At 31.7% G+C, this 24,105-nt stretch overlaps 1 protein-coding gene across 4 annotated transcripts in view; it reads left to right on the top strand.

The window, feature by feature from the left end:
• The first annotated feature begins 127 nt into the window (after window positions 1-127).
• Window positions 128-24,105, top strand: part of LOC127734182 (uncharacterized) — a 38,252-nt gene continuing 14,274 nt past the window's right edge. Inside the window, exons 1-5 of one of the 4 annotated variants that reach the window (XM_052243907.1) lie at window positions 234-269; window positions 6,374-6,421; window positions 10,904-10,964; window positions 21,351-21,381; window positions 23,781-23,814. In XM_052243907.1, the coding sequence (XP_052099867.1) occupies window positions 21,355-21,381; window positions 23,781-23,814 (61 nt within the window). In that variant the 5' untranslated portion in view covers window positions 234-269; window positions 6,374-6,421; window positions 10,904-10,964; window positions 21,351-21,354. The other 3 variants (XM_052243909.1, XM_052243906.1, XM_052243910.1) reach the window with 3 other exon arrangements.

Genomic DNA, 24,105 nt, shown 5'->3' with positions numbered 1-24,105 from the left:
CCCACCAAACCATGACCGTAAACAAAATAACTGATACAATAAAAAGTAATTTAAAGTTGTCATACATTCTTAATACGATCATATGTATTGTATTTCGTAATGTTTGTGCAATTTTCTGTAAGTCATCTTCAATTGTCAAAGCAGAAAATATTTAACAGACACATTCCACCTTAGTCCCTTTAAAAAGCATATTCACGAACAAAATAATAAGTATACGATCAATAAACAGGAGGATTAATAGTACAAATGCTTATAGAAAAAAAAAACAGGTGAGTGGATTAACAGTGTAAATTAGCCACAGCCTCAAAGGTTGCGAGGAAATGAAGTATCCATCTTAAATTTCTTTAAAAGAAAGATACATAAATGAATACGGAAGCAGGTTAGTGTCAGGATGTAATTTCGTTTTTATTGAAGTCATGTAATTTTGGCAATTCGATTGAAATCTTTATCAGAGAAAAATAACACCTGCTATTGTCTGCAAATTGGACAGACATTATTTTATCCATTTAGGGGTAGTTCATTCCAAGGAAATGATGAAACTAAAAATTGAATGCATCAATTAAAGTTCTATTTATCTTAAGAAATACGCACGGCATTATGTAATTCAGCAATAATGAATGATAATAATGAGACATTGAATGGCATTTATATACTGTATGTCTCGAGTTCATTTCATATTGAACAACCAAAAGCTATATGACACTTAAAGTATTTAGTATGCAATATTCAGTGCCGTATTTCATATATATACTAGTCAACAAAAGAAACGATACATGGCAATGTATTTTCCTTATATAATGAAATTGGATACACTGTATCAAAGTTGATAATTGCCCAATTGGTCTAATATATACAGAGGGTTATTTTCTTATCAAAACCATTGATTTAAGGCAAATATTCGATTTTTGTTTGTTTGTTGCAATTTTTGTTATTTCAATAATCGTATTTTCACCCAAAAATTCAAAAATCGATATTAGAACTTAAGACTTTGAACTTAAACATGGTCTGCTTAAAATTTTGAATGCCTTTGCAGATATTTGAATACTTAATTCTCATCTTCGAAATTAAGTGCCGACTTTTGTCATCATTTTCCGCAACATAAATTTGACCCCTATGTGCAATACTACGGTATTTTCTCCCTTTCCAATTTGGTCAGATTCTTTTAATCATATGCATTTGCTGTGCAAATGAATGTTTTGCATTGGATAATTTAACAGTTTTCCCTATTTATTCATTGTATGATAAATTGGACTTCAAACTTGTGTATCGTTACTTTTGTTGACTAGTATATATAAGACTCAGATCGACGTCCACCGGGAACCTGTGATCGAGGTCCGTTCCTCAATTCATGTGGTGCCATAACTGTACACCAAAAATATTACTGGGAGTCTCCTCTTTTCGATGTCTTATATGATTTGATCATTTGTTCCCACTTTGATCTTTTTTTTTTATTTTCTCTGAAGTGAAAGTTTTTTTTTTCGTATAATGCTGTCCAAATGTACAAATATTTTTTTTTTAATATTGTATTCATATCACAATGGCTTATGTAAAGGAACAACAAAGGATAAAGCATCCCGTCGCAGAAAATGAACTAAAACAAATAAAAAAAAACCAAACGAACATGGATAAATGACAAACGGCCAACCACAGACAGCAGATTCTGCACTTGGACAGAAATATTTTGCGTACATGAAACACGTCGATCCGCTCAATCTATGTACGATGTCTCATTCCTATCATATTCATATGAAAAAAGGAGATATGGATACACGTTAATGAGGCAGCAATCCAACGACAAAGACAACCGTACAACACTAGAGTCATACAGTCGGTAACAATAGACAGCTATCTATACAATATATAAAACTCTGAATTGAAATAAAGAAATTAGAAAGAAGGACCAATTTACCAAGAATTTATTCCACGTCAGGGGCATTTTTAATGTCATTTTATCGTATTTTAATTATTAGTATCACAACTTAATATGTTTATACTTTAAGTATTTAAAACCATGTATAATTGTGCATTTCTGAACATTTAATCCCAAATAAACATCTTCAGATTACTCGGGACTGCAATTTATAGATATATCATGTTCCATTATTTTTCAAGGAGAACCAAATATCTGTCAGAAGTAAATTATGTATTGCATTTCGGAAACAATTAATTTATGTTGGTCAGCGACGAAATGGAATTTTAATAAAACATATTAGATTTGCAATATTGTTTTAAAAAGGCATGGAACAGCAATTTGTAGTGCAAAATAACTATTTTATGAATGAAAATCTTTTTTAAGTATATAATTCGGACTATGCAAAATATAAAAATCCAATTCCGATTTTTACCCCGTGAGTGAAACATATGCAGGAGAAAGAAGCCCCACAGAAACAATCAAGATCTACCATCAAAAGAAATTTTTCATATAACGAAACATATTCAGATATGAAATTTTCAAGTTGCAACTTCTGACAAGGATGCTAACATGGGATAGGGAAAACATTTTGTTAGCAAAAATAACTGAAATCCCCAGACTATAGAAACAAGACAAGCTTGTATGTGAGAAGAATTAGAACGCCAATAACAACAACGAGAAGAATTCACAGTAAAACAATAGCTCTCCTTTAAGAGACATAATAAGGAGGGGCGAGTTTTTTTTTTTTTTTTTTTTTTTTTTGTAGAGTGTATTTAATTTTAAAACGCTAGCCTAGTGTTGAGGGGACAAAATTTTTGTGCGGACCTTCATTGATATCAAAGAAGTGCTCAGTAACAAATATTATTCCTCTTTTACTTGTAGTTGATTTCATCTGGACCTTAACACAAATTTTAATCAAAATCATTCATGCGAGAAATATAGGTCGAGGTGACCAACTTTTTTTCAAGGTCCTTTGTTGTTATCACAGATTTGCGATCTAAAAGATATCATTCCTCTACGACTTGTAGTTGATGATATTTTGTATTTTAATGCAAAACTTAACCAGAATTAAATTAGGTCGAGGTGACACAATTTTTTCATGGACATTCGTTACTATTCAAGATGTGCGCACTAAAAGTAAATCATTCCTCTTTGACTCGCAGTTTGTTCCGATCTTAGCCTTAAAACGCAAAACTTAGGCCGTAAGTTTTCACAATTGAATTGTTTCATATTTTTCAAGTCAAGGCGTTTAATAGCCGACTATACGGTATTGGTTTTTCTCATTGTTGAAGGCCGTACGGTTGCCTATAATTGCTTACATCCACTTCATTTGAACTCGTGGATAGTTGTCTCATTGGCAATCATACCACATCTCCTTATTTTTATATTAACCGTGATAGACGGACAAACAAACGTAGTAAACGCAATATCCACTCCCAAAACCGTTTTCCGAAGGGATTATAAAGAGATGATAACTATAAATAACATTAAACTTGGTCTGAAAAAGGATAAATTTTCCCAATAAAAGTTTATATTTTGATATGAGCATCAACTATAACCAAAAAAGATGTTTATCTGAAGTTGTGAAATATGATCGATGCCTTCATATATGATTATATATCTCTTTGGTTAAGGCTGCTGCTCATATTTAGTAGACAAACTACTTTACGTGCTAAAAAGCTTGCAAAAGTTGTATACAATTGATGGAAAGTTATATTAAACACCTACATTGAAAGGCTTTAAACTGCATTTTTCATATCTGTTAGCTACTAAATCATGTAAAAATGCATAATTCTGAAAATCAAAGCCAAATAATGGCTCTATCATGACATATGTAAGCTGGCGAGATATGGGATTAAGGTCTTAAAGACAGCTGACTATTTTATTCAAAATGTATTGATGCCATTTAAACTGAATATCGACTATAAAAGTGGCACCTAGCAATAGTTCTTCAGTAGGAAATGAACTCGAGCCAGATAGTATACAAACTGTCCTTTGACATTTCTTTTTTGTTAATCATTATTTTACTTACATTATGCCGTGCGTATTTCTTAAGACGAACAGAACTAGTTAATGCAGTCAACTCTTAGTTTCATCATTTCCTCGGAATTAACTACCCCTAAATTTATAAAATTATGTCTGTCCAATTTGCAGACAATAGCAGGCGTTATTTTTTCTCTGATAAAGTTTTCAATCGAATTGCCTAAATTATATGACTTCAATTACTGTTTCATTTTGTTTGCGGGGCATTATCAATTATGACTGGATTCGGCAATTTCCGATAAAAAAAATTACGAAGTTTACCGAATTTGAACCTACACCATCACTATCATCAATCATCATCATCACTATCACTGATCATCACCTTCACCAACAAAACACGTATAATGTTGTAACCACTGCATATAATGTTTTGACCACTGCATATAATGCTTTCACGACTGCATATAATGCTGTGACCACTACCACTGCATATAATGATGATCATCAACGGCATAAGGCAGTCATGGCGTTCCATACATTATAACGAATTATCTAACTCATTATAACGAATAATCTAACTCGTTATTACGACTAGACCGCCACGTGGTATAACAGATTTACTTAAGTCGTGATAACGAGTAAGCTTAGTCGTAATTACGATTTATTAAGACGTGGTAAGCTTAGCCGTGTTAACGAGTCAGCTAAGTCGTTATAACATGTCAGAAAAGTCGTGAAAATATAAAACTTGAAGCACAGGGATCCTCATTACTCATCTGGCTAAACAATACTTTTTGAGAAACATGTCTTGGCAAACATTGGATTTGTTGCATGCAAATGCTGAGAAACGGATATCAGCATTTGCATGCAACATCCTTTTTATCTTGTAAATTGGTATATTTTTCCCCGAGTCCACAGAGGTTACTTTACATGAATGTTCTGGTCTTTAAAGGTCTTTTTGAGAATGATGAACGAATTAAAACCAGACATGACATAAAAGTTATGTGTATAGGGTACTTACTTGTGCAACTTTGTTCTTGAATTTTATTTTTTTTTCTTTCTTGGTAGTGAATTCAGAGTGTTTCTATCAATTTTGTTACGCAGCGTTTGTTTTTATTTACCTTCATTAGGAACGCTCACACTCAAAATTTGAAAGCTAAAGATGTATAAGTACTTACATTTGAAGATTTATATGACCAAAAAGGATCCCAAAAGAATAGCCAAATCCATCAAAGATCAACTTTGACTGAGGGAGTTGGAACCCAAGTTTCTTTACAATTTCTTTATTTATCAACGAAGATTTCAAAAAAAATATGCTATTTTGAAATCATATCGATAAGAGAAACACTGACTACTGAGTTGATGATACACGCGGGTATAAAAACAGCCCGCCAGCAGGAGTATTGACAAGGCTCATATCGATAAACAAAAAACCGATTTCTGAGTTGATTATACCCTCGAGAATTAACTTTGAATTTTCCCAATACTATGGATTTTATTTTTACCCAATGAATAGATTACCGTAGCTGTTTTTAGCAAAAACCTTTCAGAATTTCGGGTTCCCAATGCTCTTCGACTTCGTACTTTATTAGGCCTTTTTAACTTTTTTTATTCGAGCGATATGGTGAGTCTCATGTAGACGAAACGCGCGTCTGGCGTACACAATTTAAAGCCTGGTAAGTATGATTAGTATACTTACCTGTGAGAACAAGCTCAAGCTGTAATAAATTGCATTTTATAATGAATCTTTTACCTCTATTCCATATGACCAAGGTGTAGGAAATCTTGAAGAATCAACTTTAAAGTGAAATCAATCAATCAAGTTATCAGGTGTCAAAACAATAATTTCGAAGTTTGCATTTCAGACAGACATGTTTCTCCTATGTTCATGCAACATTCCATTGATTTAGTCAACATATACAACTGTAATTTTTCTCTCGCTTTTTTAGCTGACAAGACTCAATGTGATTTAGATATATATTTCATGTTGCTTGTATGACACTTTATTGTATCCGATAAACAATATTCATCAAAATTTCATTTCTACTGCTATTTTTACAATAAGTTTTTCCATCTGGAACAGAAAACATGCAAAAGCACATTTAAGAAACCTGGCTGATTGTTGTGAAATTAGGATTACCATTAATTTAAGTCATTTGACTTCCGTTTAAAACCATCACCACAACACAAATTTAAGATATTTATTGTTAAAACTACCGGCTAATAACAAAAGTCTTCAGTTTTATTGATTGATAATTGTCATTTTTGACTTTGATTCATTCTTTTCCATGATAGATGATGTTGCTTTTCTACAATTATTATCAAGCGTTGATTAAGTTTGAAATATAAGTCGCACAGTTACTAATTGAATATCAGCGGGTGTTTCCGATTAGGTCCGCGTTCTATGTAGTGATATGTTTTAATGCCTATCCAATAAAATAATACTGCGACAAATAAGACTGCAGTACTGTTAATTTTCAGGTGTGATAGCATGTATCATTGATCATGTTATCTCCAACTCAATTTCAGGTAAGTTTATACTTTTCTATCGTTTTTATTTATCAGGAAAAGAATGATTACGAATTGAATGTATACAAGGCAACACATAATGCTTCAAAACAGTTTTCTATAATGAAAAAAATATATTTTTTTTTGTTATTTACCTCAGCAATATAATAATTAAAGACAAGAATACAAAACATTAAGTAAAATTGTTTGTAATGACTATATGTGGCAGATTTAGAGCAGCTCTCCGTTATTTAATGCCAAAATTGCATTTTAAGCGACTTTTTTATTCGTGCAGATGAAAGACAAAAAATATGATGAATACTTGTCATGTTAACATACCGTGACTATAAATACTGATTTTGTCATTGTTTTTATTTATTACAAGATATGTACTTTATTATGGTCGTATCTATGATGGTGTCCTATCTTATCAATTCATTCTAACTAATTTCTTCTCTCATTGTTATTGGTTAAAGAACAAAGTTTTTTTTTTAATTAACTGTTACAGATGAAAACTAGAAAATAATTCCAGTATACTATCTGGTATGAAAGGTTTCTCATATCATATAATATAAGAAGAGAAAAAAAACTGTGCTGAGAAGTCATTATGTTTTTGTGTCGTTAGATTGCTACCCCCTACACACACACCACATCTCCTCATATTCACCGTTGTTTGTCCCATGTTCTTTATAAAAAAAAAATATACCTAACAAATAATTGAATATTATTAGTAAGTTTTTTTTTTATGAAAAATAGGGACCTTCGTTGTGATGAATGTAAGATCCGTATACGTAGTTGTAAATATAAGGTTCCTGGTGATAACCGTGGATTCCAAGAGATAATTGTAATATCCGTGGTGATAAATGTAATATCATCGGCGATAAATGTAATATCATCGGCGATACATGTAATATCATCGGCGATAAATGTAATATCCGCGGTGGTTAATGTTATAAAGATAAGATTCCTATTGATAAATACAAATAATTGGTAATCAGTATAAGGTTCCGGTGGTTAAATGTTATTCCTTGTGATAAAAGTGCGATCCCTGGTGCTAAATTTGAGATCCTTTTTTAGCAATGTAAGATACCAGGTCACTGGTGATAACTGTAAATTTCTGTTGATCAATGTAAGATCACCGATGATACATGTAAGATCTTTAGTGATAATAGAAGGTCACTGGAGATAAATGTAGATTCCTGGTGATAAATGTAAGATATAATTATAGTGAAAAATATTAAGTTCCGTAGCGATAAATATTAAGTTCTTGGGAACCCTTATTTTGTTAAAAAAATATGCTTAAAATAAATCGGAATTAAATAAAATCTAGTACTTCTTCGTTGTGCATCTATTTTTAGGGGTTTGTCATAGCAAAGGATGGATTTTACCATTTCTGCGTATTGAGTAGTTTCCTTTATAACATTGCAGTTCTAAATTTCAGAGTCTTATGTGCATTGATTATTTTTTATAAGTTGCTACAATTGTAATTTATACGAGAGGAAACGAAGGGCAGATTCGAATTTGTGTCAAAATCAACTTTATTTCAAGTTGGAAAAGAAACGATTTCATATTTTTTCTGTCAGCTTTCTTTCATCATTGTAGCTTTAAAGTTTCATATCGATTCCGTTTGACAAACTATGAATGTCATGGTAGAACAAGATTACCTATGTATGTAAATGAGAAATCTATATGACTGTAATTAAAAATTGTTTCTTAAACAAGCTTTTGAAGATATTGTGATTTTCAATGAAGCAATTGATCTGACTCTTTAATGGCTTGTGTAGTTTGTACAATACCAATTTTTACTGTGTTTGATGCATTTTAAATTGCAATTTATCCTGCAACTACGATATACATGAACTCAATTAATTTACAAATTGAACGCGTGTTGTTAGCCTACTAAGAATTCAGATGTGCTCCTAAAAATAAGAATGGTATTTATTTTAATAACGAATCGCAAACTCATTTAAATAGTAGTAGCATGTCTCATGGTTAGTGGAGGACAACACAAATAGGTTAAAAATTGTCAGATTGAAGTCGAAATATTGCTATAAGTTAAAAACAAATAGATAAATAAAAAACATAGAAGAACATCAGGAAAATAATTTAACTATTTAGTGCCAAAACATCGACTACATCGAGAATAAAAACCGGGAATAATAATCAAGAAGCGATCTATCGACAAATAAATTAGTTTTGAAATCATAAATTAATCCTTGTATAAGTTTGCTTTCGGTGTTTTCATGTGCGCGCAGTGATCTTTTCTTTTCCATTATATTAACAGTTTGCCTCTTGTGCTGCTTGGATGCCGTAAAAAAGTTTCCCGTGCTTCAGGTGTACGCTTTTCTACTTAACGGTTATGGGGTTTTATTCGTGATGCAGCTTCTCTTATGTATGCTACTTCATTTCTCCTTTGGTCATTTAGTATATTGAAATTGTTATACAACCCTCTCGAAAATTGTGCCCACTTCATACGAAATCATTAGCTTTGTTATCTTAACAAAGATGCATTTGATTGTTTAGCTGAGATGGCATTGAACCATTTCTTTGAAGTTATGTCCCCTATATATCTCAGTGAAAGTCGAAAAACTATCAATATGAAAATGAGGGTATGTGGTACGATTTTCCATGAGACACTATCCAACAAGAGACCAAAGCATGGGATGTAAATAACTATAGTTGTAATCAAGTTTGCATTCCTTGTTTTATAATAAAAATCAATAAATTGTGAAATCATTATAGTTTGTGAAAAATGAGGCAGAAGATACCAAAGGGAGAATAAAACAAAGAAAAACTGAAAAAAAACATAGAAAAAACGACGAAAAGACAAACAATAATCTACAAAACACTACATAAAAAACTAAAGACTGAACAACACTACATAAAAAACTAAAGACTGAACAACATGAAATAAAAAACTAAAGACTGAACAACATGAAATAAAAAATTAAAGACTGAACAACATGAAATAAAAAAAAATGCAAGTAGCCCATGCTGTGTAGCTATATTTAATTTAAAACTGTAGTATTCCTCTGTTTGTTTTAATTGGTGCAACTGTATAAAGAATTAACCACCTCGAACGTAGTATTGACAACACTTTCAGTACCATGCTTTAAGCCCTGCGCATCCATTTTTGAGGCATTTTTTTTTAATAAATTGTTTGATTCTTAATTTGTTATAAAAGTAATTTCTTACAAGAAGGAGAGTGTAGGAACACATACTTTGTTTCTATTGAAAATTAGTAAAAAAATTTAAAAAAAAAAAACAACATAGACATTTAAAATGTTTGTTCTGTAAATGTATTGAAAAAAATGTTTGTCATGTGAAAAAAAATCCACCCACTCTCTATACAAAAGACGAATGGTCGGTGCCGAAAACATCTTCTTCGTCTGATACCCGCAACGCGTCTTCGTTATTTTATTCTGATCCTGCTTTATACTGTATGGACTAAGATCATTGGCGTTTCTGTAGTGAAAATATATGTGTGATGATTGAGAATACAAAGCCATAAGTACGCCTCTGATATTGCAAAAAAGAGTCCTTACAAGATTTATTTTAATTTTATTAATAAAGAAATAGGATGATATATTTTGATCACTTTCGTACGGAAATCTTACGTGAGATGTCAGTACTAATGTGGCGTCATTATCATGCCAACATTAATATATTAAATTTCAAATAGTGATATTTTTAAAATAGTTTTGGGTAAAACTAACTGTGAACAACAGCCATACAAAAACAGATTTTGCTTACATTAACATCTTTTCGACGATGCATGATATGTTGTAGCAAGTTTTCTTTCTGGATAAGGCTGTTGTTCAAGTATCTCAAAATGAGGACATTTGGTAGTTTTGTTGTTTTCCTTAAAAATAATAAGAATTTTGAAGGCATAAGCAAATTGCAAGATAAACAAAAATCAAACTTCGTACTTCCGTTGACCACATGAGTCATTGCAGCAGTTGATATGGTTCTACTGATATTAATACCAGGTGATGGATTTTCTTGTTTTAACACTTCTGTAGCAATCAGTAATTAACTGAAGGTTTTCGAAAAGGATTTAAAAATTTTCTTCCGAGGAATTTTGGGTAATGTGCTATCATTTGACTTTATTTTTATAATCCTTGATCTATTGCGTTCTTGTCAACTATATCAAACTATTAAACCTGGTAAGACACAAAAAAAAAACAAAAAAAACAAAAAACAGAGATAGTAAAATAATCAATTGCAAAGTATACAAGCAACATAAGCTTTTGCTCTAAAAAGTCATAAACCATGGTGACACGGAAAACGAGAAATGGTGGTAATGCTGTATAATCTTTAGCTACAGACACACTTGATATTGCAAATCAAAAACTTCTTAATTAAAATTGAAAATGTTGCAGTTATATTAATTATCGTTCCATTAAGTTATGGTTCCGATCATGGTTTATGAGAATAAAGATTATTATTGTTATGTTCTTTAAAAAAAAATCCACTATTTACTCATTTTCTTATTACACAAAGGAATGAAAATGGCAGTTGTACGTCAATCAAAGAAATGAAAGTGAGCCACACTGAGAATCTCGTAAGTTTTAATACTTTTTTTAACTAGTACTGTCCAGCAAACTTTCATCGTATTCCATATTTGGTACAGGCAGCTTTAAGATACACACTTGTGAAGATACAACGGCGATTATATTTACATAAAACGGCTCAAAAACCTTCCACTTAAAATCATTTTGTATTTTCGTCACTACTAAGATACATCAAATTTAAACACAATGTACTTCTATAAAAACGAAAATAAATGATATGTAGTCTTGCCAAAAATACTTTTGTTGCTGCATGTGTTCTTTAATTGTTGTTGATCATCAGACCGCTGTTCAAGTTTTTTTACTTTTGAATTGTTTCACATTTTGTAATACTAGGTCATTTATTGATCATCGTTGAATGTCATTCCGTTAACTGTAATTGTTTACATTTTTGTCTTTTTGGTCTTCGTGGATATTTGTCTCATTTGCAATCACACCATATCTCCATCTTATTATATATTATCAGCATAGGTTAGGAGAGAGTTTTATATACTATCCAGAAACGGGAAGTTGGCAAAAGGATATATCAAATCGTTGTAATTGCAAGATCTGAGATCTTTCAACATGTTCCGTGCCGTTTCTTGATTTTAACACGCACCATGCAATCTATGTTTTATCCTAATTCTAAATTCACTGGTACATATGTACGAGATGTAAAAACTTACAGAAATAAGAATTATAAGTCAATATAAAATCCACCATACACGGATTGTTATCAAATTTTGCATGCAACTAATGCATGTGGGACTACATATGAATTTTGAAAAAATACATGTGTGACATCCATTCTTTCCCGCTAGATTTTTCAACTTGTTCCGTGCCGTATCTTGATTTTAACACGCACCATGCAATCTATGTTTTATCCTAATTCTAAATTCATTGGTACATGTGTACGAGATGTAAAAATTAATTGATCAACAGAAAATGTTAGAAAGGAAATTTTAGATTTAGAGATGCAACATTTTGATAGCAATAAACTAGGCGTTGATGGTGCAACTGAAAAACTAACAAATTTTTTTTTAAATTTTGCAGAAAAAACATGTAAAGGCATATCTAAACCAACTAAAAAGAAAAAGAAAAAAATTAAACAAGTATGGTCAGATAATACAGTATATGAAACAAAAAGACAAATAAACTATATAGGAAATAAAATCAAGAATAACTTAAATGACAAAAGTTTAAAACCTAAATATTTTGAATTATGTAAAAAACTAAAAAAAAAATGATTAAACAGTTTATACAAACAACCAAATTTGTATTCTGTTGTCTCATATTGTAATTCTTTTCTGTAGTCTCATATTTTTATTTTTTCTCCAGTCTAATGTTGTATATTTATAGTCTCATAAAGTGAAATATTGTTTCTGTACTTTTTAGTATGAGGTTGTCTTGAATTCTTGTGAAGTTGTTAGAGTGGTCTGCAAATACTCCTTGTTTATGCCTCTAGTGTCAGTGATCAAAACATTCCAAGTCACCAGAGGCAGGCTTACTAAATTTCTTGAGACATATTTTTATTTACCTTTTCCAAAGATCAAGGTATCAATATGCAAGCCTTCCATTGATAAAATGAAATGTTTATGATCCCATCAACCTATATTTTAACAGATGTAATTTTTCAGGTAGAGTTATGTTTTGTGTGTATTGATGAGCAAGTCCTGACAACCCACACTTAATTAAAGTAAAACTCTCCTAATAGAGCAAATCTCAATTATTAAAGTCCAGATCTCATCCATGTAATTGAGCAAATACCAGCTCCAAAAACAATACCAAATGTAACATAAGGGGTATCTGTGTGTAAACCAAAAACATAGTCTTAGCAAAATCATACTGGCTTAAAGCAGAAAGATATTTTAGAATGAATAATAATTTTATTATAAAAAACAATTAATCAATCTGGTTTTGGCCCTAGAGAAACACTCAGCATACAAGACAATTTTGAGTTCCTGCCTGAGCAAGTCAGCTTGCAACCTCCAGTGTGAGGAAGAACCTGCCTGCCCGACAATACGCCAGCCGGGGAATGTGAAGCGAGGGTTCTCCACTTAGGTGATGAGACTTGGCGTCTCATCTGCAGCCGGGGTGTGCAAGGTCTGCATGGGGATAGCCCATGTGCTAGTAGAGTAGCAGGGGTCTATCAAACTGGCGCTGGAATAAATTTGATAAAATTTGTCCCCGAAATGCTTGGGGATGAATGAAATTTTAGAAATAACCAGTGATAAAATTCCATCAAGGAATTCAAATTAATAAAATAAAATATATATCACTAGTAAAAGCTGTGATGTTTCCCTTGTCATGAAACATTATTGAAGGTGTTAGGAAGGTGGATGGTGGGCGGTAAATTAAATAATAGCACTGTAAAACTATATCAACTAGTCAAGACTGCTATGAACCAAGCAACTGATTATACAAAGACCATGCATATGGCCTTACACACAGATAGGGTACATCAATTATACAGTGGGAGGAGACTGACCTCACTGACCTTCAGATAGTATACTAATTGTTGTGTAATTAATTTTTATAAGATCTGGTATCATAATCTGCATTTCCTCACCATCAGTGATTATTTATGACATGTATCTGATTAAGAAAAGATTATAGTGCCTCCTAGTGAGATTCCAGTTGTAACTTCAAAGTGTCAAATGCCAGGGAAATTAACCTCAAGATATAACAAGTGGTCTGTGTATGTTAATTAAATGTATCCAGAATGTCAGCATCTTTATTATCACATTAATTATTAAGTGTAAGCTGGAAAGGCTGTTTGTATAAACAGTACTTATATTACATATAAGTACAATAAAAAAATTTGAATATCACCAAAAACTTTATAAATCACTTTCAGATAATTTTAAAAATAATCCAAAAGAATATTGGAATGTTCTAAAGGCAATAAAAAAGAAACCACATATTGAAGAAGATATTCCTGAAATTTTAATGAATGCAAATAAAATCATAAAACATTTTCAGGATCAGGGTACACCAGCATCATATGATAAACCCTTTGTAAATAAACTGGAACGTGAATTAAACATTCTAGAGGATAATATTGAATTGAATATGGAAACTGATGCACCAATTACATTTGCTGAGGTAAAACTGGTCATTTCAAACCTTAAAGTAAACAAATCAGCAGGTCCAGATAGAATTGTGAATGAAATACTCAAACATTCACAACCTGTGATAATTAATTCTATTGTAAAAGTTTTTAATTTGATTTTAAAGACAGGTAATAACCAGATTCATGGAAATTATCTTTCATGATCCCTTTACATAAAAAAGGTGACAAGTTAGACCCTAATAATTATAGAGAAATTTCTCTTATAAGTAATCTTCCAAAAATTTGTAATGCCATATTGAATAATAGGCTAATCAAGATTGTTGACAAACAATTAAGTGATTGTCAGTTTGGTTTCAGAGAAAATCACAGAACAGCTGATAGCATCTTTTTATTGAAGTCCTTGATTAATAAATATCTACATAAAGAGAAAAATAAGATTTATGCCTGCTTTATAGATCTGAAAAAGGCGTTTGATTCAGTATAGAGAACTGCTTTACTTTATAAATTATGCAAAATGGGAGTTGGCAGGTCTTTTTACAGAGTTATAAAACAACAATACTTAAATACTAAATCATCTTTGAAATACAAAGATTATGTATCAAAATGTTTTAATATTGCTAGAGGGGTTAAACAAGGAGACACCCTGAACCCCACTTTATTTAATGTCTTCATAAATGATATTGTAAAAAATTTTGAGGGAAATGATTCAAGTCCCCTTAAGCTTATGAATAGTAAGGTGGGATGCATACTTTGCGGATGATCTTTTGATCCTGTCAGAATCGAAAGAGGGTCTTCAAAACAATTTAAATAATGTTAAATTATATTGCAACAAATGGCAACTCTCTTTAAATACAAACAAAACAAAATCCATGATTTTCAGTCAGTCCAAACAAAATGGTGAAACATCACATATTTACTATGAGAATGAAGCCATAGAGAGCGTATCAGAATATTCATTTTTGGGAATGTTGATAAAATGTAATGGAAATCTATCACAAAGTACTTTAGAGCTGACAAAAAAGACAAAAAAAGTATTTTTTGCAATAAAATCCTATACTAAATCATTGAATAATCTACCTATAAAAGTAGCAAATAATCTTTTTGATTCTTTAGTAAAACCAATTATGACCTATAATAATTCAGAAGTAACATATTTGGATACATATATTTCTTTTCATAGAGCCAAAAACAGAGCCTTATCTTCAGGAAAACAAAATAATCAACTTGATTTTACAGACAAAACCCCTATTGAAAATATGCATCCATTCTCAATTTTATCTTAAATTTTGTAAACCTACTCTAGGAATAAGAAAAAATGCATCCAATTTAGGAGCAAGAGTTGAATTAGGAAGATTGCCTATTCATGGTATACATATGCAAAAAAAAATTGTTGAAGAGACTAATATTGACCTTAATATTCTTTCTAATTGTAAGGACATAAAAGATGTAAATAAAATAAAAAACGATATAAAGTTAAAAATGAAAAATAGATATGAAGATTTAATTGAAACTAAATTTGAAAACATTGATGATAAAAGTAAATTTTATCTATATAAAAAACTTAAAAAAGATTGCAAACTAGAATCTTATCTAAATATATCTAATTTTCAGATAAGGAGATTGATCACTAAATTTAGACTAAGTGATCACTCCCTCTTAATTGAAAAGGGGAGATATTTTAAAATTCCAAGAGAGGAACGTTTTTGTCATAAATATAAAATACTAGAGGATGAGAAACATTTTTTACTCTATTGTGATTATAATAAAACACTAAGAAATACCTTTTTGAACACATATGTACTGAAAATAATAACTTTAATAATTTAAATGAAGAAGAAAAAATTCATTATTTACTTAATCCATCAACACCTTTACAAACAAATAAGTTAGGATCCTTCTTGAAAAAAGTCATTAGAACTGAGGGCAGGGGACTCTTAACAGATAAATTTTAATGCTGTTTTTATTGTGTTTGTTTGATATGTATGTATATATGTTTATTGTGTTAATACATGTTGGTCACAAAGTGTAAAGTTTATACGACAATAAAATATTTGATTTGATTTGATTTTATATTTTAACTTTAAAAAAAATCGACAAACTTTAGTACAAATGTATAGAATAATCGTTTTATTATACTTCACGTAAAAATGCCATATTTTGATTGGCTAACACGAGGGTGTTAATTTACTCTATTACCCTTCACGGAGACGCTTGATCAAGTGTGCGCATTATTAAATACGACTCTATCCTATGGCAAATACTCTATATTACCCTTCATGGAGACGCTTGATCAAGTGTGCGCTTTATTAAATACGACTATATCCGATATATCCTACGGCAAATACTCTATTACCCTTCACGGAGACGCTTGATCAAGTGTGCGCTTTATTAAATACGGATGGTTGTTTTGTACAAGACGTCATAGTTTATTACTTTGAATTTGAAATTTAATCGACAGTAATAACAGAACATTCAGTATAATAAATTAAATAACACATATCTGAGAGGGTGATAGAGCAGATTGTTACCCCTCGAAAAGACATTGTCAACCTTGGCTTCGCCTCAGTTGACAATGTTTTCTCGGGGTAACAATCTGCTCTATCACCCTCTCAACTATGTGTTATATATATAATATCGTCAAAAAAGTTATAATTGATTTGACTTTAAATTACTACATGCAATGTCAACGAATCATCCTTAAAAATTATATCTATCTTTGCCAATGAAATTTCCGTTTTATTGATAGATTTATAGAGAGTCACCGAATTCTTTTTTTAGTATAAGTTGAATCTTGTGTACAGTGTTGAAAAAACTGCCGGAATGCTAGAAGTAAGAGTGACGTGCATCTAAACATTTTTCAATGTTTTTAGACACTATACATACACTTCAATGATTAAGTTTAAAATTGAACTTATTTCGCGATATTTGCATTCATTCTATACGATGATATTTTTAATTTATGAAATATTTATAATTTTTCTCGGAAAGTATCAAAGTTATTTACTAGAATATGTATATAATTGTTTGAATATTCATATGCAGTTCCACATGCTCTATTTGCCAGCAAAATTAGTTAGATATAGTAGAGCTTGCCCAGTAACTTATCGAATCGTCTTAAATCCTGTTTCGGATAGACTGCTTTTCGGTGAAGATGGTTTCCAGTATGCACACTGACAGAAATACATTTAACAGAATACACAACTATTAATCATTCAATAGAATACACAACTATTAACCATTCAATAGAATTGGTCATTTTACTTTTAATCAGCATGGCCTATTTAGACCTCTTTCTTTTTGTGTTTTAATACAATGATTTCAAATCGTTTCGCTGCACACAAACAGAATAAGGTGTATATTATAATATTTTAACATCTTCAAAAGTTGCTTTCCGTTCATAGTGTTGAAAGAACCGTTTTCCTTACGAAAAGGTTCAATCCGAACACCACGGTCTTTTTCGGGAAAAAATGTTTGTTTTGTATTTCAATACAATGGTATAATAAGTAATTATATGATTTATTATTACAAATCCGGAGTTTTACTGACTGGGTTTTAAGGTTTCAATAATTTGAATGTGAAAAGGAGAATTATTTTGGTCCCAAAATTTTGTTATTACAAAATTACTCTAATTAATTCTTTCAATCATTGTGTTTGCTTAACGTTCATTGACAATTATATCATGCATACTCAGTACGAAATTAATATAAAATCTGTAGATACAAATTATAAAAGTAAAACAATGAAATGTTTACATTATTTCCTATGTATGATGTGTATGATGTGTATGGTTTTAATATCAAATGATCAGTCATTACTTATAATACAGGGGGCCCTGGTGGCCGAGTAGTCTGATCAACTCATCTTCAATAATAAAAGTGAAAGCGGCGTTAAAACACTAAAAATTAATCAATGCATGATTGAGTTAAGCTATTTCAGTTGATATTTTATAGTGTTTCTTTCTATGTTGTGATGTTACACTATTGTTTCGGAAAAGGGGTGAAGGTTTGGTACCATTAAAACGTTTAAACCCGCTGCATTTGTTTGCACCTGTCCTAAGTCAGGAATCTGATGTTCAGTAGTTGTCGTTTGTTGATGTGGTTCATAAGTGTTTCTCGTTTCTCGTTTTTTATATAGATTAGACCGTTGGTTTTCCCGTTTGAATGGTTTTACACTAGTAGTTTTTTGGTGCTCTTTATAGCTTACTGTTCGGTGTGAGCCAAGGCTCCGTGTTGAAGACCGTAATGTGACCTATAATGGTTTACTTTTATAAATTTTGACTTGGATGGAGAGTTGTCTCATTGGCACTCATACCACATCTTCTTATATCTATATACAGTTCGAAAATGATAGATCTGTTCACTGATACGTTTACTTTACGGAAGCAGGTTAGTGTCAGGTTTAGTTTTATTTTTAAGTCGTTATAACGACTTAGCTTTCCTAACTCGTTATAACGACTAAGTAACTCGTTATTACAACTTAGCTTACTCGTTATAACGACTAAGCTAACTTGTTATAACGACTTAGTTGACTTGTTATAACGACTTAGCGAACTCGTTATAACAACTTAGCGAAACTCGTTAAAACGACTTAGCTAACTCGTTATAACGACTTAGCTAGCTCGTTATAACGACTTAGTTTACACGTTATAACAACTTAGCTAACTCGTTATAACGACTTACCTACTTTCTCAATTCCAGGACTTAACTATACCCTCCTAATATCTTGTTCTTGATTTATTTTTGATTGTCCTCTTATTGATAGATTACTTAATTTCGACTAAGTGCACAATAACTAGAAATAGAAGTTGGAAGATGTACAATTGCAAAAAAGAAAGTGAAGATGAAATACATTTTTTACTTAAATGGCCTAAATACATCGAAGAGCGCAAGCAATTTTTAGATATTGTAGAACTTTATAAGGGTGTCAAATTTAAAGACATTTACTGATAAATCAAACTTGTATAATTTGTTTTGATGAATTGTTCAAACGAAAGAGGTAAATCACACAAACCCATTTTTGGTTCGCGTAGTCTTATCAGTAATTGATTAAAGAACTTTTAAAAGGGGGAGTGGTTAAATGTTGATAAGGGGAGGATGAAGGAGCCAAACCTTATATTATACTATTTTTTAATAATAAGGAGATAATCAGTAAAAGTCAACGGGTCATCAAAATAACAAAAATGATTAACATGCATGGGCATCTATTGACTTTTTACGATATTGAAAATTCAAAGACAAGTATATCGGAAAATTGTTTTGTATGACTAAATTCAGAAATTGGAATACATCATTGTGCTAAAATTTAGGGGTGTAGGAGCCAGGGCAAATTTTACTAACTTATAAAAATAAAAGCACTCAATACCTTTATGGAAAGGTTAAACTTGTGACTTGACTTATTTTCAAGTTCAATATGAACTCAGTGGCGGATCCAGAACTTTTCATAAGGGGGGGCCCGCTGACTGACCTAAGGGGGGCCCGCTCCAGTCATGCTTCAGTGATTCCCTATATAATCAACCAAATTTTTCCCACAAAAGGGGGGGGGGGGCGGGCCCCCTAGCCCCCCCTGGATCCGCCTATGAACCTCTTAAAGGAAGGTATATAGTTATGATGCTCAGATATTACATACAGAAGTTAGGCCTCACAGAAATTGTCAAACATTAAAATTGTTCGATATTACAAGAGGTTTCTTTTGTACATCTTAATGTTTGGCAGCTTTCTCATAAATTCTTATTTCAACAAAAAATTTCACAACATGGAACAATCCATTTTAATTTTTACAAAATTTTATCACAAGTGTAGGTCTGTAATTGTGAAAATATGATACAAATCAGCTTTTATGGTAATATTATTCATAAAGCAAACAAGAATAAGAATTGTTCTTTGAACATTTCTTTCTAGCTTAAAACGATCATTGTTTAGGCCTTTTATAACGTTGTTGTTAAATCATTGCATCTGGTATTTTTCGATTAAATACTAATTCACTTATTTATAAATTGAATAAAACTAAACAGTTAATTTTATTTTGTTATTGAAAGTCTGTATAAATCTACTGATCAAGATTGATCCTTCCTGCTTTCTTCTACAGATTATTACAATTCATGATTACAAGGGACAGGGTTGAGTGCTAAAATGTTTAATTTAACCCGGTCCATGTTCACGTGCTTGTCCCAATTTAGAAACCACGTTAGTTGTTGTATTCAGTTTAAAAAGCGTTGTTAAAAAGCTCGGGAATGGTATCTTCTTGATTAGAAACTCAATTTAATTTTCTATGTATATTGTGTCTATTGGCTGAATACTTTTCGATTTTTTTCTTTTTTTCTTTCTCTTATTTGTAATAACCTAAACTTGTGTATATTCGTTACCAATTAACATGACAAATTCATTCTTGAGTTACAAATCTCAAACTCTCATACAGGAAATTGCACTTTTTTGGAAAGCAAAATACTAATCACTTATTATTGAGTGTTCCATAGTTCTGTAGATTATTGAATCAGAGATTTTATTTTTAATTACTTTTTGGGGTTCATCTACCTTTCCAGTTATTATACTTTAATCAAACCGTGATGCATGTTTTGATTCAATATCTTCATTTAACATTCAATTCTCGCTCGCCCGTTGTGAATGTCATTTATACTATGATAAACTGAACATTTAGAAAACTGTAGCTAAACTTTTTATCCTGTCAGCTTTTATTTGAATGCAAATGTTCACAACAGCTTTCTAATTAGAAGTAGCATTTCAAGACAAACGCAGATATGATTTCCTTTTTATGGTAATAAAATTCGATTTTATGATTTATTATTTTCTGGGGGGTTGAAAACTTACATTTGAATATGATACAAACATGGCTAAATTTTAACATTAAGCTGCATGATACAGTTATGCTTTTCTGCTTTTTTATGGATTTTTATATTTCATTACATTAACGGTTCTATATTGGCAGTATTGACTATGTTAACTATTTTTAGAGCAAATTTAACTGATATGAAAAATCGTGTGATCTAAAGCCTCTTTAATTCTCGTGTAGTGAAAAAAAATAAATGATCGAGACCATATAGAAACAGTCTCGTATATAACAAAACAAAAAAACTGTTTTGCCATACGCGTGTTTAACTTCTTTGTGAATTTTAATGCGAAAGTGATAGTACATCTAGTTTTTAAAATCTTTTTCATAATAGAGCATGAAGAGTGAGCGTATTTCAAGAGTTGTGACAATTGCCTTCCCTTGTTACCAGCCTATTGGAATTTCAATAATCAACTCATTTATTTTCCATTTTTTATTATTGAGAAATTTTAAAAAATGTTGTAAATTAAAATTTATTTTGCAGTTTAATGGAACTCTGTGTTTGGTTACTTAAGGTAAAGAACAAACATATATAGACTACTGTTGTTATTATCAACGTCCTTGGTTCAAGTTCAAGGACAAACATCAAATGCATATTCTGGACTGTACCAAAAACAAACATAAAGAGATGTGACACGATTGTCAATGAGACGGCTATCCATCAAAGACTACAGGACGAGAATGTAAACGTTTACTGCATTCAATAATGATTAAAACCAACACTTTCTAGTAAGCTATAAAAAAAACCCGGCATGACGAAAGCCTGCACAGCTGAGCGTCAAAAATTCTCGGGTACAACTTTATGTTCAATACACAGACACAATCAAAATAACATTTTCTCTCTTTCTGAATATAACTTTGAGTAAATAAATCACTATATTCAAGCTTTATAGAGAAATGTGACAATTGTTACTTGTAATACTGCGAGTTTTTTTTTCTTCCGGAAACCCGGATGTTATGAGCAAGACAGGTGCTGGGATTAATAAAAAAAAAGATATAAACACGGATGTTATGAGCAAGACAGGTGCGGGGATTAATAAAAAAGATATATTAATATCATGCTTCTACAGGTAAATGTTAGTCTCCAACTGTACAAAAACAAATCACATGCATGGGAAACAAGGAATGAGCTGTCAAATTGACAGCAAATGATCGGGTTTTCTGCATTTTGAAAGACGCTTTTTTTTACCTCTCACATTCTATGCATATTTTCCAATTTATTAAGGAGCATAACTCATGAACAGCAAAAATGGCATTGGTTGAACGGGTCATAAGTATTTGCACGGAAACGACAGAAAATGTCATTCTTCAATCTATCAAGAACCATAACTTCTGTTTGACATCGAATTTGTCATCAGTAACCATGCACATATTATGATTTGAAAACAATTGGTAGAAGGGTTCATAAGTAACTGTAATTGAATGGAAACGACATCAAGTGCAATTTTCCAATATATCAAGGACCATGACTCCTAAACGGTAGATAGAACCAAAGCCGAAACAGACCTACAACTTCCCACAAACACTACACTGAAAACTAAAGATCGGGGAAGACCATTCAAATACAAAGTTGAAGATCATTGCAAACCAAAAATTCCGAAACGTTGTGCAAAACACGGCTAAAGCTTTGGGTAGAAAAACTTTGTGTTTCGAATAATTCAACAAATTTTTAACAAATCAATATTGCATGTCAACGCAACAGATGAGTGCTGACTACTGGACTGATGATACCCTCGGGGACGAAACTTCCACTATCAATGGCATCGACCCAGGGGTTGTAAAACTCGCCAAAGATAACAGGCTAATGATAAACGAGTTTATGGTTTACGACGTGTACATATACGTGGTCATCATGTAACACATGTATTCCATAACGATCAACCAAACATGATTGCGTCCGTAAAACTTTCGAGTACATGACTACAACTTACCAGTAGGAAAACATTATTCAATAAAATATACAAGCAGCAGCCCTCTATCAACTTTACTATTAAGGGAAACGATGGAATACCGTAACAACATGGAGATATATATTTCAATGTTTCGGAAGCAGCTTCCAAGGTAGAAACCGCCTCGTTAGTGTCGTGATAGCGTGCTCACATTAAGTGCGGGAGGTCGTGCATTCGATCCCCACCCATGTCAAACCAAGGCCCTGAAAATTGATAATGCAGCTTCTCCGTTAAGCACATGTCATTTAGGAGCAAGAGCAAAAACTTTTCGGCCCGGAGTCAGAAGAATGTGTCCGAGTAGGGTGACATGTCTTCCTTCGGACTGTTACCTTAAGACTAGCACGTTTAAAATCCGGCTCAGCATGTCGGTCTAGTACAAAGCAGGGCTAATATTATTATCAAATTAACATGTTCTCGTCCTGAATGTGCGTTTTATTTGCCACTGACCGTTAAACAGCCATCATCATCGCCCAGGGTAGAATCTTGGCAAACATAGTCTGGTTAAAAGTAATTTAAGTAATTAACAAATAATGCAAGGGTTAGTAAGAGTATAAACCCCTTTTAATCTGTTTACAAGAAGTTATTTAAGTGGCCAGCATCGGCAATCATAAATTTTCTTTTATTGCACTATGAACAAATTGACGCTTTTCCAATTGTTACATATGCATGGTTTAACGTTATATGAAAAGGAGTGCAGACCGATTTTACAATTTCACAAAACATAATATTTGGTAACTGGGACATTTTCTTCTTTATTCGGATTAATAATACAATCCTAGGTCTGCAAGGTTTATGAAGTGTATGCACAAAATGTCAAAATGTTAAGCATCATGAGCAATATAAAAAAGACGTATCTACATTAATCTGCAAAGGTAAGTTACTTTTTATCATACAAACACTGAATATATCATATTTCGATACAAAAAAGTCAGATCTAACTTGAATATCAATTATAATCTTTGTAGGTGTTTTACATCCTTACACTGACAACACAAAGAGGTGAGAATTTTTAAACTTACAACCTTTCATCATTTATTAGTCCGACATTGCTCTGACGTCTGACTACCTGTTTTGTGCTGTTAGACGGACCAAAACCAGTCACTAAAAAAGGCTGTCTTCACAGCAAGCACGAACTTAAGCTTTAGATGCATTAATCTTTTTTTTTTTATCTGCATTTGAAAAACTACTTTGATTTATTTCGACATTAATTATAACTTTCATCTTAATATTCTCGCTAAACTATTTAATAAGATCATATGCATGCTAGCTCATTACATATTTCGTGTGTAA

Source organism: Mytilus californianus, unplaced genomic scaffold (assembly GCF_021869535.1).
Source record: "Mytilus californianus isolate M0D057914Y unplaced genomic scaffold, xbMytCali1.0.p SCAF_3, whole genome shotgun sequence".
NCBI classification, from domain to species: Eukaryota; Metazoa; Mollusca; class Bivalvia; order Mytilida; family Mytilidae; genus Mytilus; species Mytilus californianus.
This window is presented reverse-complemented; position numbering and strand designations above follow the sequence as displayed.